Below are 18,466 nucleotides of genomic sequence, written 5' to 3'. Positions count from 1 at the left end.
TGATTGTTTACGAAGCTACAGTAAGTCATTGTTTAAAGGCAGCAATTGTTTGATTGCAACAGAAAGCAAACAACAATGGCTTCGAAGGCCGTTGCTCCATCAGCTGCAAAGTGTGTGCTTTGTATGCAGAAGGATCTACAGCTTGAAACGTGGCAGTGTCATGCTATTTCCCTGTCTGTGCTTATTTCTGAACATAAATATTATACGGTCTCTTAATTTGAGGAAAAGTAAAACTTGTAGTAGAACAAATCATAAAATGTGGTGCTGGAATATAGTAATTTGTTGATAAAAGCCACCTCTATATCCGACATTTGGTTCGAGTATTATGCGATTTTAAATCGAGCAGAGTATCAGAATTCGGGGTTGCGAGCGGCAGTCATGTTTGACCATTGTTATGCAAGGTGACACAAGGTGGACATCAAGAAACACTTTGTGCTCAATTTGCAGGCATGGAGCACGTAATGAAACTGGTGGTACGAATAATAAATTTTCTGAAGTCGTATCTTTCATTACATCGACAGTTTCAACAGTTTTTGTTGGAAATGAACGAAGAGTATGGAGACGTTCGGGGTCGGTTTAAGGCCCAAGTGACACAGGCTCCAAGCTAACAGGGGTGCCAGAGACGCCCCTAATGCAAAATTTGTACACAGGGTGCGTCGTAATTAATTGCGAGAAGGACCCATTTCCACCCTAACGAGATTTGTATTTATTTTTAACGGTTTACCGGGAGACCAATGAACGGCAGCTAATGATGAGGGCGGCAGGGAAGAGGCACCAAATAATATGGTGCTTGTGTGGACAAATGTTCTCGAACCAAAACTGGAAACGTTATGTATTAGTGCGAGGTACCTTGATTAAGTCGAGTGGCATGTCTGGAGCAATTTTTCGGTTCCATACCCAACATTTTTGAATTTATGAAGCAAAAAGGAAATCAAGAAGATGCGAAACAGTCTGGAGACTTCATATTTTTAGTGGACGGTTGAACGCCGTCACTGGGACATTACAAGGTGAGAAACAATTTATTTCTGATTTGATGAAGACATCTGATGCATTTTAAAAGAAAATCGCTTTGGGGAAGGGACAACATCTCATGAAGAGCACAGTCCCTTTCCCTAAGCTCTCTAATGTTCAAGAAAATGCGAATTTTGAAGAATTCATTGCGACACTGAAAGAATTACAGGTACAATTTTGCAAACGTTTTCAGGACACTGATAGTCTCACATCTATTTTAGAGCTATTTCTGGGACCGTTTGCTGTTTCAAATGCATTTGCAAGTACAGATGGAACTGATCTATCAGCTGTGTAATTCCCTTTTAAAAAACAAATTATTTTACTTTAAAACATACCTGCGTTCTGCAAAGTATCACTTGGGAAGAGTTTCCATGTCTCCACAACGAGGCTGCAAAAATGGTGTCAATATCCTCATCAACATACCCTTGAGGTTGTCTCTATATCTGTATACGGCCATCCACTCGACAGGATTTGAAACGAGACTCGTCCGACCAACCAACATGTTTCCAGTCATCAGCAGCGCACTGTCGGTGTTGACGGGCCTAGAGAGGCGTAAAGCTGTGTGTCGTGCAGTCATCAAGGGTACACGAGTGGCCCTTCGGCTCCTAAAGCCCATATCGATGATGTTTCGTTGAGTGGTCTGCGCGCTGACACTTGTTGATGGCCCAGCATTAATATCTTGCAGCAATTTGCAGAAGGATTGCACGATTCTTTTCAGTCGTCGTTGATCCTGTTCTTGCAGGATCTTTTTCCGGCCGCAGCGATCGCGGTTTTTTAATGTTTTACCGGATTCCTGATATTCACTCGTGAAATAGTCATACGGGAGAATCCCCACTTCATCGCTACCTCGGAGGCGCTGTGTTCCATCGCCCGTGCGCCGACAACAACACCACGTTCAAACTCTCTTAAATCTTGGTAACATGCCATTGTAGCAGCAGTAAGCGATCTAAAAACTGCGCCAGACTCCTGTTGTCTTATTCAGGGTGTTACAAAAAAGGTACGGCCAAACTTTCAGGAAACATTCCTCACACACAAATAAAGAAAAGATGTTATGTGGACATGTGTCTGGAAACGCGTAATTTCCATGTTACAGCTCATTTTAGTTTCGTCAGTATGTACTGTACATCCTCGATTCACCGCCAGTTGGCCCAATTGAAGGAAGGTAATGTTGACTTCGGTGCTTGTGTTGACATGCGACTCATTGCTCTACAGTACTAGCATCAAGCACATCAGTACGTAGCATCAACAGGTTAGTGTTCATCACGAACGTGGTTTTGCAGTCAGTGCAATGTTTACAAATGCAGAGTTGGCAGATGCCCATTTGATGAATGGATTAGCACGGGGCAATAGCCGTGGCGCGGTACGTTTGTATCGAGACAGATTTCCAGAATAAAGGTGTCCCGACAGGAAGACGTTCGAAGCAATTGATCGGCATCTTAGGGAGCACGGAACATTCCAACCTATGACTCGCGACTGGGGAAGACCTAGAACGACGAGGACACCTGCAATGGACGAGCCAATTCTTCGTGCACTTGACGATAACCCTAATGTCAGCGTCAGAGAAGTTGCTGCTGTACAAGGTAAAGTTGACCACGTCACTGTATGGAGAGTGCTACGGGAGGACCATTTGTTTCCGTACCATGTACAGCGTGTGCAGGCACTATCAGCAGCTGATTGGCCTCCACGGGTACACTTCTGCGAATGGTTCATCCAACAATGTGTCAATCCTCATTTCAGTGCAAGTGTTCTCTTTACGGATGAAGCTTCTTTCCGACGTGATCAAATTGTAAATTTTCAGAATCAACATGTGTGGTCTGACGAGAATCCGCACGCAATTGTGCAATCACGTCATCAACACAGATTTTCTGTGAACGTATGGGCAGGCATTGTTGGTGATGTCTTGATTGGGCCCCATGTTCTTCCACCTACGCTCAATGGAGCACGTTACCATGATTTAATACGGGATACTCTACCTGTGCTGCTAGAACATGTGCCTTTACAAGTACGACACAACATGTGGTTCATGCACGATGGGGCTCCTGCACATTTCAGTCGAAGTGTTCGTACGCTTCTCAACAACAGAGTCGGTGACCGATGGATTGGTAGAGGCGGACTAATTCCATGGCCTCCACGCTCTCCTGACCTCAACCCTCTTGACTTTCATTTATGGGGGCATTTGAAAGATCTTGTCTACGCAACCCCGGTACCAAATGTAGAGACTCTTCGTGGTCGTATTGTGGACGGCTGTGATACAATACGCCATTCTCCAGGGCTGCATCAGCGCATCAGGGATTCCATGCGACGGAGGGTGGATGCATGTATCCTCGCTAACGGAGGACATTTTGAACATTTCCTGTAACAAAGCGTTTGAAGTCACGCTGGTACGTTCTGTTGCTGTGTGTTTCCATTCAATGATTAATGTGATTTTAAGAGAAGTAATAAAAGAGCTCTAACTTGGAAAGTAAGCGTTTCCGGACACATGTCCACATAACATATTTTCTTTCTTTGTGTGTGACGAATGTTTCCTGAAAGTTTGGCCGTACCTTTTTGTAACACCCTGTATAGGCGTTGCCGAGTATTTAAATATCTCTGTATTTGAATACACAGGTCTTCAGTGTACGTGTGTGAAAGACTTTTCGATTCTGAAACTATATAAGCCACGATGACTTGACGAAGATCTGCGGGACTACTGCGTCTGACCGTGTGCCGCTACTTTCTGCCTGATATAAACTTTATTATGTCTTCAATGAACCAAAAATAAATACTGGTGAATACAAGTTTCCTTTGTGATCTTCGTTGTTGAGAAGTATGAAACCTCTGCCACATACAAGCTATCCAACGTATCTTGAGCGTCTGTATTGCCATCTAATGCGACGCATTCCATTCGGACACCTTGGTGTAGCGGTGGGGGAATAGTGCACGCAAGTGAGAGAGATCCGCATGCATGAGAAAGCTCTGCACACATGCCGAGTTCTACGCTTTCCCTGTGCTAAACAGTCGCAGATGGTCTTCTGCTCACAACTCAATGTGAAAACATAATAATCTTGGAGAAGCGTGAGGGGCGATACGCATGACCTCGATACGCGCCGGTGGTGCCATCTCTCGGACTTTGCACGGACTTTTCAAACGCCCCTCGAATGTGGACGAACTCGTCGAATTCGAAACTCGATTACAACACGCTATTTCTCTCACAACGAGATAGTTTCATTACACACTGCCAAGTTACACGCTACAACTCAGAACCCTCTAGAAGCTGAATGTTGCAAAGAATTTAATAAAAAACTTTATTTTATAGGGGGGTTGTTTGTGTTGTTGCCCTGGATGATAATTAGACGAAATATTTGTCAGGATTTGTAAGGGGTGGGTCCTTGAGGTACGGCAATACGTGAACACTGAGAAGTAAGTTTAAACAGTTTTATTAACAAAGGCGGATTAAGACGCACGCTACACGCACCCATCATCACTGTGTCTGACATCCTAATTACGGTCGTATCGAAAGGCTCCATGGTGAGCTAAGAAAAGAGACATATTCGCGCACGAGGCCGCGCTAGTTAATACGGCGCACTGCGGAAGTCGCTTACTCCCTGCGTCGCACTGTGGCCGGACGCACGTGTACTGACGAAGCAAATTGTCAGCATTCCAGATACGTCACTTGGCGAGCGCGTGTTACATACTGTACGGTTGCAAGCAACTCGTAGACCCTTACAATTTAAAAATGTATAAGAGGTTTTACATAAATAAATCGAAGACATACACTACTGGCCATTAAAATTGCTACACCAAGAAGAAATACGGATGATAAACGGGTATTCATTGGACAAATATATTATACTAGAACTGACATGTGATTACATTTTCACGCAATTTGGGTGCATAGATCCCGAGAAATTAGTACCCAGAACAACTACCTCTGGCCGTAATAACGGCCTTGATACGCCTGGGCATTGAGTCAAACAGAACTTGGATGGCGTGTACAGGCACAGCTGCCCATGCAGCTTCAACTCGATAGCACAGTTCATCAAGAGTAGTGACTGGCGTATTGTGACGAGCCAGTTGCTCGGCCACCATTGACCAGACGTTTTCAGTTGGTGAGAGATCTGGAGAATGTGCTGGCCAGGGCAGCAGTCGAACATTTTCTGTATCCAGAAAGGCCTGTACAGGACCTGCAACATGCGTTTGTGCATTATTCTGCTGAAATGTAGGGTTTCGCAGGGATCGAATGAAGGGCAGAGCAACGAGTCGTAACACATATGAAATGTAACGTCCACTGTTCAAAGTGTCGTCACTGCGAACAAGAGGTGACCGAGACGTGTAACCAATGGCACCCCATACCATCACGCCGGGTGATACGCCAATATGGCGATGACGAATACACGCTTCCAATGTGCGTTCACCGCGATGTCGCCAAACACGGATGCGACCATCATGATGCTGTAAACAGAACCTGGATTCATACGAAAAATGACGTTTTGCTATTCGTGCAGCCAGGTTCGTCGTTGAGTACACCATCGCAGGCGCTCCTGTCTGTGATGCAGCGTCAAGGGTAACAGCAGCCATGGTCTCCGAGCTGATAGTCCATGCTGCTGCAAACGTCGTCGAACTGTTCGTGCGGATGGTTGTTGTCTTGCAAACGTCCCCATCTGTTGACTCAGGGATCGGGACATGGCTACACGATCCGTTACAGCCATGCGGCTAAGATGCCTGTCATCTCGACTGCTAGTGATACGAAGCCGTTGGGATCCAGCACGGCGTTCCGAACTACCCTCCTGAACCCACCGATTCCATATTCTGCTAACAGTCATTGGATCTCGACCAACGCGAGCAGCAATGTCGCGATACGATAACAAGCAATCGCAATAGGCTACAATTCGACCTTTATCAAAGTCGGAAACGTGACTGTACGCAATTCTCCTCCTTACACGAGGCATCACAATAACGTTTCACCAGGCAACGCCGGTCAACTGGTGTTTGTGTATGAGAAATTGGTTGGAAACTTTCCTAATGTCAGCACGTTGTAGGTGTCGCCACCGGTGCCAACCTTGTGTGAATGCTGTGAAAAGCTAATCACCTGAATATCACAGCATCTTCTTCTTGTCGGTTAAATTTCGCGTCTGTAGCACGCCATCTTTGTGGTGCAGCAATTTTAATGGCCAGTAGTGTATTTTTCAGCACCCCTCGTATACATCGATCATGGCCTAGAACGGAATCTTATGCTAGGGAATCGATAACGTGGAGTAGAGTAGTGCGTGTTGCGGCAGTACCTGGTCGAGAGCATCGGCGCGAGCGCCGAGCGCAGTCAGCAGGTGGTAGTAGTGGCCGTTGTCTGCGAGGCAGGCCGCGTAGTGGAGCGGTGTGCGGCCATGCGCGTCGGTGGCGGCCAGCGTCTCCGGGAAGCGCGCGCCCAGGTAGCGCACGACGTCGGTGTGTCCCAGCAGCACGGCCGCGTGCAGCGGCGTCGGCCTGGCGGGACAGCCAGCGTCACGCGCCACCGCGAAGCGCCGCCGGTCCAGCGCCGCCTGCAGCTCGCGCACGCTGCCTGCTCGCGCAGCCGCGTGCACCGCTGCGATCTTCTCCTGCACCGCACAGCAAACGGGCTCTGTACAGGAAGGGGCTATCATTCCAGTTACTAGCGAAAATGCTAGCCACACGAACACGAAGCTTTTAAATACAAGCAAGGCGTTATATTCAAAATTACATTAGGATTGACAGCTGTACACTTTAACTTGGCAGCCGGCTGCGAGCGAAAACATACGAGGACTCTAGCCCCGATCAAACTTGTTTGTCATATTCTCTGTTTTCTATCCACATGTTTGTCAAATAAGTTCAAATGGCTCTAAGCACTATGGGACTTAAGGGGGGTAGGACGTCAAATGGGCCGTCTTCGAGCAGGAGAGACACCACAGGACATTTTAATTCCCACTGTCTACACTTTTACGAATAAATTCATAAAAATTTGTCAGCATGACCAGGAAGGATTCAGGATTCACACCCATAGCAGTGGAAGTTCAAAAACATAACAAAATTAATTTTGTTTTACATGTGAAAGTTCATCATTTTTTCACTTACTATTGGCTGCTTTTGTTGCCGTAGGTACATGTTTCTTCATAAGTGAGAGAGATTCTTCAATGAACTTTGCACAGCATACAAATCATACTTACAGGTGTATGAAACTTTATAAAGTATTTAATTTATGAACAAATGAAGGTGGTGTTACATTTTAAACTTCATGTTTAGAAAAAACTCAAATTTTATACTTAATTATCTCAATTTTTACTACAGATTTCAATAGATTTGGAAAATTCCAGAGTTTCATACACCTGTAAGGTTGGTTTGTATGATGTGCAAAATTTATCGAAGAATCACCGTTACGTATGAAGAAAAATGTACCTATAGCAACAAATGCAGCCAGTGGTAAGTCAAAAAAGGTCAAATTTCAAACGTTAAAAAAATATTTTCTTATATTTTTGAACTTCCACTGCTATGAGTGTAAATCCTGAATCCTTTTTGTCCCTTTTGACAAAGTTTTATGAGTTTATTCGTAAAAGTATACACAGTGGAAATTAAGATGTCCTATGGTGCCTCTCCTGTTCCAAGTCGTCCCGTTTGACGTCCTACCCCCGCCCCCCACTTAACATCTTAGGTCATCACTCCCCTAAACTTAGAACTACCTAAACCTAACTAACTTAAGGACATCACACACAGCCATGCACGAGGCAGGATTCGAACCTGCGACCGTAGCAGCAGCGCGGTTCCGGACTCAAACGCCTAGTACGTAGCAACCCGTTCTCTCAAACTTAACCTCACTTTTGGAGACGCTGTCATGCTGTGCGTATCGTGTCGTGAAACAGAATGACCAGTCACACTGACGTGATCACCTGCCAGAAGCCTGAATAGCCACCTTTGTAGCACGGACGGCTGTGAGACGTGCGGGAAGGGAATCAGTGAGGTCCTGTAAGGTACCTACAGGGATGTGATGCCGTGTCGACTCCAGTGCCGTCGTCAACTGCACCGGATTTCTCGGTTGAGGATTCCTGGCGCGAACAGCCCAATCGAGGTGGTCGCATAGATTCTCGGCTGGGTTTTCATCCAGTGATTCTGGTGGCCAGGAGAGTACGGTAAACTCATCCTAGTGCTGTTCAAATCACGTACGTACGCTGCAATCTATGTGACGTATTCCACCGTGCTACTGGTACGTGCCATCGTCCCTACGAAAAATAAACTGCATGTAGGGGTGGACACGGTCTTCAAGAGCAGATGCATACTTTTGATTCTCCATTATAGCTTTCAGAATGGCGAGATCAGCAAGGGAATGTCACGAAAACGTTCTTCAGTCCATAACGTTCCTTACTCCGGTTTGCACCCTTCCGGCGAATATTTGCTTTCAGACGTTTCACGCTGTACACGCCAATGACCTTCTGTCCGATGGAGCATAAAATGTGATTCATCTGAACAGATCACCTGTCACCGCTGAGATACGGTATTCGAGTGCAAATTTCAGCCTTCGTCGCCTATGAATAGCAACCAGCGTGGGTGCGTGCACCAAGCGCCTGCTGTGGAGAGCCATACGCTGCAACGTTCTCTGAACAGTCGTTGAGGTTACACTGTTGGTAGCCCCCTGGTTCATCTGGGCGGTCAGTTGCTCAATAGTTACACGTCTATTAGCATGTACACATCTCCACAGCCATTGTTCACCCCTGTCATCCTTGGCCCATGGTGCACCACAGTTGCCCCAGCGCCACTTTTGGGTAGTGTCATTTTCCAAACCAGTCTTCATGCCGTTTTGGACATCAGATAAATCACTCCCTAACTACATTACGGCAACGACTGCACTTTTTCCGCCCCCACCCCCTCCCGACACGCTTTATATACTCTCCACTGCTAGTGTTGTCATCTGCCGTCTTGAGTGGCACTTGCACGTTGACGTCGAACACAGTCAGTGGCCACATTAATGTTACTCGACCGTCTGATTTGCCACTAGTGGGAATCGTTACCAATGCAGACAAAGCGTTTATTGAAATGACTTGTGCACTGTGAAAAAAAAGAAAAATAAGAAAAAAACGAGATATTCGGTCAGGGAATGGTTGAAATTGAGAGAAAAACATACCCATGAAAATATTCTACAGGAAATGTCACACTCAGAAATTGTCTGTGAATGGACAGTCAAACTTTTAATAACACGTCAGAATTATGTCGCACTCACACTGAAAAAGAAGACACAGCTAAGCGGTAATATATTCCTTTCTACGTGGTCCTCTAATAGAAATTCATTAAATACCAGCACATGGGAATACTTGTATCGTTTGTTGGAGAACTGGAGAACTCAGATATTTTTTATTTCATTCTATTCTTGCTTCTATTTGTGTGTTGAATACTGATGTTCGTATTATTCTCTTCCTGCATAATATATGGCTAAGAAAAATGCAACGCCTCTACCATTTTGGAAGTTTCCAGTGCTCTTTTGTTTGTATCCTTGATCGTAGTTTTCACAGTAATGGAAACTCACAATACATTGAGATAAATTGTAGTAAAATCTGTTTCTCTCTAAACATATGGTGCGAAACATCAACAGAAGCAACATACGCCAAACTGGCTTTTAATTAAAATTTCTCTCAGACATTTCAAAAACGATCTATGTTTCATGAAGACTTCAAACAAAGTAGCACAATACCAAGTTGTTAAGGCGTAAAGTCAAGCACCGGCGCGCCAGTCGGAAACGAGAGAGCAGAGAATGCTGTGAAGAAGACGTCAGCCAACTGCACGCTGACCGACCCTTCTCCAGGACGACAACGCAACGGCAGCGGCCTCTGTGCGAAGAGGACATAAGCGCCGCGCCGACTGGTCGCGGCCCAGTTCTACAGCAGCATCATGATTAGGCACTTCAAGACCAGCGACTTAGGAATTGTATATACTGAAGAACATTGTTTATTTTGTCTGTCGCCCTTTGCTTGCAACACATCTGTTTAACACAAAGTATTGTCATGTACTTTTCGTAATAAAAATCGTTCATACGATTTGCTTGAATTGTTGTTTAGCGATCCGAGAAGCAGGTTTCCTAGGCACCCCATCTTTGGCACCTAGGCTTGATTCAGCACAAATAATTTGACAAAATAGTAAATTTTAACAATCTGCTTGACCGTATTTAGCCTTCTGGGGGGAGAGGAGCAATGTGGAGGAAGAAACACTGCCTCCTCCCCCCCCCCCTACAGCTCTGGCAACCTACCAGAATTGTATCAAGGGGGTAGCGAAATAGCGCTATCAATGGTGCAGAGACAAAGAGGACCCAAAACCAGAAAAAAAAGACAATTTCAGAATTAACCTGAAGAGGTACGTCAGTTCTCCTAGCTCTCGTGTTCCTGTTTTCTGCCTATAAGAAGGAACTGTTCCCTCGGCCTGAAACTGTAAACGCGTGCTGTTGTCACAATATCATACCATCCAGGTAATGTCGTAAAAGAATGATAACTACGGAACAGACTTCTATTGCTAATATTGCCTGTAAGGCGAAAGTGCGCCTGATTCACACAGGCGCCACCTGTCGTGTCCTGACATAGGTGGGAGAGGGAGAAAAGTGGTTACTGGTCAGTCTGCGCTCCCGAGCGGTACAGAGCAGAAGGCAGAAGGACAATTCACAGTGAAGGCATTTGATTGTTTTCTTCTATCTGAGCCAACACTGGTACAGGCATTTGCTAGAAATGCAGGTGGTGAGACTTGGTAGGGAACTCGTTGTGGAGACTCTTGGACAAACGGGGTTTTGAAATTGTTGTTTATTCCAGACAGGACTAACTAATACACTGGAGGCTAGTTCTAGGGTTTAGTTAGGTCCCCTCTACTGCACCTAAGGCGGGCATGTTAATGCAGTTGCACCAACTAAGTCCGTATTTGGTATCAACATTGTTCAGCTGAAAGCTAAATGTAACTGCTCTGCCAAATAAGGCTTGCAAAATTATTGTTATATGTCACTTAGCCCCACCCCTCGGGCTCTCCGGAGTAGGGACTACGAGGTCAACAGTTTTTTGGCATTCTCGCTCTCTTTCTAACCCTTGTGAGCCTACTGACGTTGCTGTTCTCAGGGCTGGTATCAAGCTAGCTTTATACGCTCATACGTGCCTGTTGGTTACAAAGTTCTACGGTGGCAACCTACCACAGCGTCTAGACGACATATGAAGTTACGTGTTAATTCCTTGAAAAGTAACTAACGTCTGAGGGTGTCTGCATTTTCGCAAGGCTCTCCCCTTACGGTTTACTTCATATAACAATATCTCTCCTAGTTTCGTCTGCCCTCAGCATCATCTCTGCTTCCGCGCCTTGGAGCGCCTGTCCTCCTTTCTCACAGCTTCAAGAGAACACTACGGTAGCGTGGAATAATCAATATATTACATACCTACACTGCTCGCTCATGTTTAACAACGGAAATCTTGTCGCTTCTTCGCTTCAGTACTGTTGGATCTCAAACGCTGGGAAGCGGATGCTGAAGCAAACATGATACCTGAGTGAAAGTTTCCGATCTTTACCGGTTTATGCCGACCATTCCCCATCAGCAAAGGCATTCAAGCCATGGAGCAAATATCTAGAATTTAATTCAGGCCATTAGTGCCAAATATTCTAACCAGCCATCACCTCTTCCCCTTGTCAACCAGCTTACATTTCTTCTATCATCAGGGTTCGTACCCGCAATCCCCCATCGAGTGTTGTCAGCACTTTAAGCATTTTAAGTATATGGCTGTAATGGAATTCCTGAATGCTGAATGTGAAACTTCGATCAGTGTTCATGGACATCTGACTAATGTCTCTGTGTGTGTTTCAGTGGACATCAGCAAATTCTGGCGCTTGCCCTGCCGCCGTGCATAAAATGCAAACATCATTAGACGATCGCAATTGGAGCATCTGCAGTGACTGAACAAACATTCTACGTGATGGATATATATTTCTCTTTTTCGAGAACACGAAACAAATAGTTCTACACAACAGAGCAATATCCTAAGGTCATCACCGAATTCACCCACTAAAAACTCTGATATTTTTTCATGAAATGTGGCGAAGACTGAATAAGCACAACTGAAAACACAAAATTTTGGAGGTAAATCTTTCCCCGTCCTCTATTCAGACCAGAACCATCAGCATCAGACTCCAACATGCTTAGGCCATTAAAGGAAACCAATAGTAGTGGTTGGTTTGCAGTTCGGGAGACTGAAAATTGCGTACACTGTTGACCTAGCATCAGAGACAGTACGTGTTCGAAGGCTTGTAAATACTGTTGGGAAGAAAGGCTATTACACTGAAAAGCGGACAATACCTCCTGCATGTAGTCACTATGTACTGCACAACTGAAATAGAAAAAAATTGGGAGATATTACTTTCTGACAGACCTTCTTATACAAGATGGGCAAACCAAACCTGGCCTGGAGTTTGAGTATAATGAGACTGACTTAGTACTGATCCAGATTAATGAACATCACGGAAGGTACTGGAAATGCCATTGTTGACGTCGATGCAGTGCTGTGCTCGATTTATCAAACTGTGAGTCATGCTGTGGTGTATGGGCTGCTTGAGCAGCAGATCTGCAACGTCTCTGTGGTATGTGTACAGCCCAATGCAGAAGGGGGTTACATCAACAAATGACAGAGCTTCAGTCACGCTCACTGACTTGGGCAGCTGGCAGCAGTGTGAACGCCACTAGATGTCACCAGCCCTGCGGCTCTGTTTTGTCCGCAGGTTGTGTGATCCAAAATAGTTCCTCTAATATCTCTACGTAGCGGGGATATTTAGGATGCCACAACGCTGCTCCAAGCCATTCTTCTGTTGAGTTCTGACCACTAAGCCATCCGGACACAGTGGTCATTGCAACTGCAAGGACTACCCTAGACCCGCCAGACCCAAATTCTCAACTTATCCTCACACTACAAATGTAGTGCCCGTTGCCCATTATCCTCATTACTCGCGACATTTCGCCTATTCCCATAAGAGTTTGAGCATGGTGTGCATCTGCACTGAAGATATCACTGATCATCTCGCCTGAATTGTATGTGTGTTACGCAGTGCCAGTCAAAACCTGTCCTACGTACAAAGCTATGCCATTCGTCAGTAGCCGCGCGGTTTCAGGCGCCATGTCACGGATTGCGCGGCCCCTCCCGTCGGAGGTTCGAGTCCTCCGTCGGGCATGGGTGTGGGTGTTGTTCTTACAAGGGAACCTCCCCATCGCACCCCCCTCAGATTTAGTTATAAGTTGGCACAGTGGATAGGCCTTGATAAACAGAACACAGATCAACTGAGAAAACAGGAAGAAGTTGTGTGGAACTGTGAAAAAATAAGCAAAATATACAAGCTGAGTAGTACATGGGCCACATAGGCAACATCTTGGACAAAATGAACTCAGGAGCGCCGTGGTCCCGTGGTAGCACGAGCAGCTGCGGAACGAGAGGTCCTTGGTTCAAATCTTCCATCGACTGAAAATTTTACTTTCTTTATTTTTGCATAGTTATTATCTGTCCGTTCGTTCATTGACGTCTCTGTTCACTGTAATAAATTTAGTGTCTGTGTTTTGCGACCACATCGCAAAACCGTGCGATTAGTAGACGAAAGGACGTGCCTCTTCAATGGAAACCGAAAACATTTGTCGCAAGGTCATAGGTCAACCGATTCCTCCACAGGAAAACACATCTGATATATTCTACACGACACTGGTGACGGCATGTGCGTCACATGACAGGAATATGTTGTCGACCCACCTAACTTGTACACTTGGCGAATGGGTAAAAAGATTCTTCTACCTTACCCGATTTAGGTTTTCTTATGGATGTGATAATCACTCCCAAAAACGTGATGAAAACGTAAGAGTTTGTCACATAAACTGAAAATAAAAAATTAAACTTTTCACCCGATGGGAGATTTGAACCAAAGACCTTTCGTTCCGCCGTTGCTCACGTTACCACGAGACCACGGCGCTCCTGCGGTTCCATTGTCCTTGATGTTTCATATCTTGCCATGAACTACTCAGTTTGTATATTTTGCATATTTTTTCACAGTTCCACACAAGTTCTTCCTGTTTTCTCAATTGATCTGCTTTCAGTTTTTCAAGACCTATCCACTGTGCCAACTTATAACTAAATCTGAGGGGGGTGCGATGGGGAGGTTCCCTTGTTAGCATAAGTTAGTTCAAGTTTTGTGTAAGTCAAGGGACCGATGACCTCAGCATTTTGGTCCCTTAAGAATTCACACACATTTTAACATTCGTCAGCCACTGCCAACAGACAGAGTTGCCAGTGTTTTTCACCACTATCACTAGTAGTGGCCTTCGCATTGGGAGTAACCAGGATTTTGGTATTAGTCGTCAACCTTATCTTCGTACAACGTTCTTCTACCGAGTAAACGTTAAGCTGTATCTTGTGCGACTATTGGCATGGTGCCATGCACGGCACAGGTTCTGGTAGAGACTCTTATTGAAGCACTCCAGGTGCAGCCAGCGCTTGGGCCACAGCTCGATGGAAGACTGGCTTGGAGTGGCGCTGCTCCACCCTAAATACCCAGGCAGGTTAGAGATACTAGAGTAACTATTTTCGATCACATGGCCCACAGAAGCGAAGAGATCCTGATGTAAGACTTTGACTGTTTCATCATTAAGACCTTCAGCATACGTTCAGACTTGTGCAAATTCAGTGCTAGTTACGAAACTTTACGATCTATTGTAAGTCATTAACTTTTCTCCAAGAGGAGCTTTCCATTGATGCATTTATTAATAAAACTGTTCTATATTGTTTACCTCGACCTGAGCTGTGCCTGCTCTTTGTTTTTGTTCCATTTCGGTTGGTCATGAGGATTTTTCAGGTCCTAACACCTCCATCAGTTTTAGTGCCACCTCCAAGTTCCGTCCCTTAACATTTGGTGACGAGGATTTTTCGGGGCCATGCGCCTCTTTCGGCTCCAGTACCAAGTTCCAGCCCAAAGTAAGTAATATTTTTCTGTGTACTTGACCAACTTGCAAGCATATTCTTCACCCCAGACTATCTGTGAGTGTATTTGTGTGTGTTCTGTGTGTGTGTGTGTGTGTGTGTGTGTGTGTGTGTGTGTGTGTGTGTGTGTGTGTGTGTGGCTCCTACGTCGCGATGAGTTTGATAGTAATTTTCTGAACAACATATCTAGTTTCCAGATGTTCATCCTCAACATGGAAGTGACGCCTCAGGTCCAGTCTTTGCTTTCCAACATACAGCAAATGTAGGTTATGAAACAGCTGGTTGACGTTTCCACACCAGAGATTCGCAGCCACTGTCCCAAACGCTTTTCCAGGGTGAACCACCTCTAGACATGTCTGCCACAGTTTCCTGCTTCTGGCATAGCATTAGAACCGTTGGACAGCTTCGTCATAACTCCGGACGATTCCAGCAACCATCCCCAAAGTTCCTCCTGGGTCAATCGTTACTGGACAAAACCATAGCAGTTTCCTCCTTTTACAGCACCTAAAACTGTGTCCACATCTGCTCTCACACATAGTCTTTCCAACGTCTATTACAACACATCTCTGTAGGTGCTTTGATTCACTACCACCTGGCGCATCCGGTATCTCATCCACGCACTAAATATCTGATGCAGCATTATGAACAGGGCCCTCCCACCAGTTCGGGATTTAGACATTTTAATTTGGACAGCATTTGGCACAATATCCGTTAGCAGGACATCCAAAAACTGTATCAGTCAATGTCAAGACGAATAACTGCTTGCATAAGAGCCAGAGGCGAACAAAATGACTTGTTCTATTCGTGAAGTTCTTCTCTTGAATAAATTACCCAATATGTCTGAATCATTTGTATGCCTGTGTATGTACGTCACATCTACCGATTTCCGTCCCATTCGGATAATTCCTTCGTGGTGCGCTGTTTTTTTTTTGCTTTGTTTTAGAATGTGTTTTATCATATTAAGTAAAATTGGTATTGTTTGGTTTTATTTGGACCTGCACGGAATTGCATCAACATTTACATGCTTCATGAGGCAAAGAAACTGGTACACCTGCTTGATATCGTATAGGTTCCCCACGAGCACGCAGAAGTGCCGAAAAACGACGTGGCACGGACTTGACAAAGGTCTGAAGTAGTGCTGGAGGAAACTGACATCTTGAATCCTGCAGGGCTGTCCATAAATCCGTAAGAGTACGAGGGGGTGGAGATCTCTTCTAAACAGCACGTTGCAAGGCATCCCAGATATGCTCAGCAATGTTCATGTCTGAGGAGTTTGGTGGCCAAAGAAAGTGTTTAAACTCTGAAGAGTGTTCCTGGAACCACTCTGTAGTAATTATGGACGTGTGGGGTGTCGCATTGTCCTGCTGGAATTGCCCAAGTCCGTCGGAATGGACAATGGACATGAATGGATGCAGGTGATCAGACAGGATGCTTACGTACGTGTGTCCTGTCAGAGTCTTATCTAGACGTGTCAGGGGTCCCATATCCCTCCAACTGCATACACCCCACACCTTTACACAGCCTCCACCAGCTTGATCAGTCCTCTGCTAACATGCAGCGTCAATAGATTCCTGAGGTTGTCTCCATACCCGTGCACGTCCATCCCCTCGATACAATCTGAAACGAGACTCGTCCGATCAGGCAAAATGTTTCCAGTGATCAACAGTCCAATGTCGGTGTTGACGGGCCCAGCGAGGCGTAAAGCTCTGTGCCGTGCAGTTATAAAAGGGTAGACGAGTCGGCCTTCGGCTCCGAAAGCCCATATTGATGATGTCCCGTTGAACGGTTCGCACGCTGACATTTGTTGATGCGCCAGCACTGAAATCTGCAGCAATTTGCAGATGGGTTGCACTTCATCTACATCTACATCTACATCGTTACTCTGCAGTTCACACTTACGAGTCTGACAGAGGGTTCATGGAACCAATTTCATACTACTTCTCTACCATTGCACTCTTTAATGGCACGTGGGAAAAAGGAACACCTAAATCTTTCCGTTCGAGCTCCGATTTCTCTTATTTTATTATGATGATCATTTCTCCCTACGTAGGTGGGTGTCAACAAAATATTTTCGCTTTCGGAAAAGAAAGTTGGTGATTGAAATTTCGTAAATAGATCTCGCCGCAAAGAAGACCGCATTTGTTTCAGTGACTGCCATCCCAACTCGCGTATCATATCAGTGACACTCTCACCCCTAATGCGCGATAAGACGAAACGAGCTGCCCCTCTTTGCACTTTTTCGATGTTTTCCGTTAATCCTACCTGGTAAGGATCCCACACAGCGCAGCAATATTCCAGCAGAGGACGGACAAGTGTAATGTAGGCTATCTATTTAGTGGGTTTGTCGCATCTTCTATGTGCTCTGCCAGCAAAGCGCAGTCTTTGTTTGTCCTTCCCCACATTTTATCTATGTGGTCTTTCCAATTTAAGTTGCTCATAATTGTAATTACTAAGTATTTAGTCGAATTGACAGCCCTTATATTTGTGCCATTTCTCGTATACCCAAAATTTATCGGATTTCTTTTAGTACCCATGTGGATGACCTCGTACTTTACTTTGATTAATGCCAGTTGCCACTTTTCGCACCATAGAGAAATTATCTCTAGATCATTTTATAATTGAAATTGATCATCTGATGATTTTACTAGACTGTAAATTACAGCGTCATCTATAAACAATCTGAGGGGGCTGCTCAGATTACCACCTAGATCATTTATATAAATCAGGAACAGCAGGGGGCCTATGACACTACCTTGCGGAACGCCAGATTTCACTTCCGCCCTACTCGATGATTTACCGTCTATCACTACGAACTGTGACCTCTCTGAGAGGAAATCACGAATCCAGTCACACAACTGAGACGATACTCCATATGCACGCAATTTGTTTAATAGACGCTTGTGATGAACGGTATCAATAGCCTTCTGGAAATCTAGGAATATGGAATCGATCTGAGATCCCTTGTCGACAGCACTGATTACTTCATGGGAATAAAGAGTTGCACAAGAACGATCTTCCTGAATCCGTGTTGGTTATGTGTGAACAAGTCATTTTCTTCAAGGTGATTCATATTGTTCGAGTATAGTATATGCCCCAATATCCTAGTGCAAAATGAGGTCAGTGATATGGGTCTGTAATTCAATCGGCTACTCCTATTTCCTTTCTTGAATATTGGTGTGACCTGTGCTAATTTGCCGGCTTAGTGGCCGTGCGGTTCTAGGCGCTACAGTCTGGAGCCGCGTGACCGCTACGGTCGCAGGTTCGAATCCTGCCTCGGGCATGGATGTGTGTGATGATCTTAGGTTAGTTAGGTTTAAGTAGTTCTAAGTTATAGGGGACTGATGACCACAGCAGTTAAGTCCCATAGTGCTCAGAGCCATTTGAACCATTTTTGTGCTACTTTCCAGTGTTTAGGAACAGACCTTTCGTCAAATGAGCGGTTGTATATGATCTGTCACGCCGAACGATTCTCTTCATTCGTCGTTGATCCCGTTCTTACAGCGATGGCGGAG

The 18,466-nt window shown here is 45.2% G+C and overlaps 1 protein-coding gene across 1 annotated transcript in view; it reads right to left on the bottom strand.

The window, feature by feature from the left end:
- LOC124788628 overlaps positions 1 to 18,466 on the bottom strand; it is a 495,884-nt gene that overhangs the window by 146,047 nt on the left and 331,371 nt on the right. Inside the window, exon 12 of the mRNA XM_047255898.1 lies at positions 6,273 to 6,584. Within this exon, the coding sequence (XP_047111854.1) occupies positions 6,273 to 6,584 (312 nt within the window). The remainder of the gene's footprint in view (positions 1 to 6,272; positions 6,585 to 18,466) is intronic.

The sequence above is a fragment of the Schistocerca piceifrons genome, chromosome 3 (genome assembly GCF_021461385.2).
Source record: "Schistocerca piceifrons isolate TAMUIC-IGC-003096 chromosome 3, iqSchPice1.1, whole genome shotgun sequence".
Taxonomy (NCBI): Eukaryota; Metazoa; Arthropoda; class Insecta; order Orthoptera; family Acrididae; genus Schistocerca; species Schistocerca piceifrons.
Note: the sequence above shows the minus strand (reverse complement) of the source record. Positions and strands in the feature narration are given on the sequence as shown.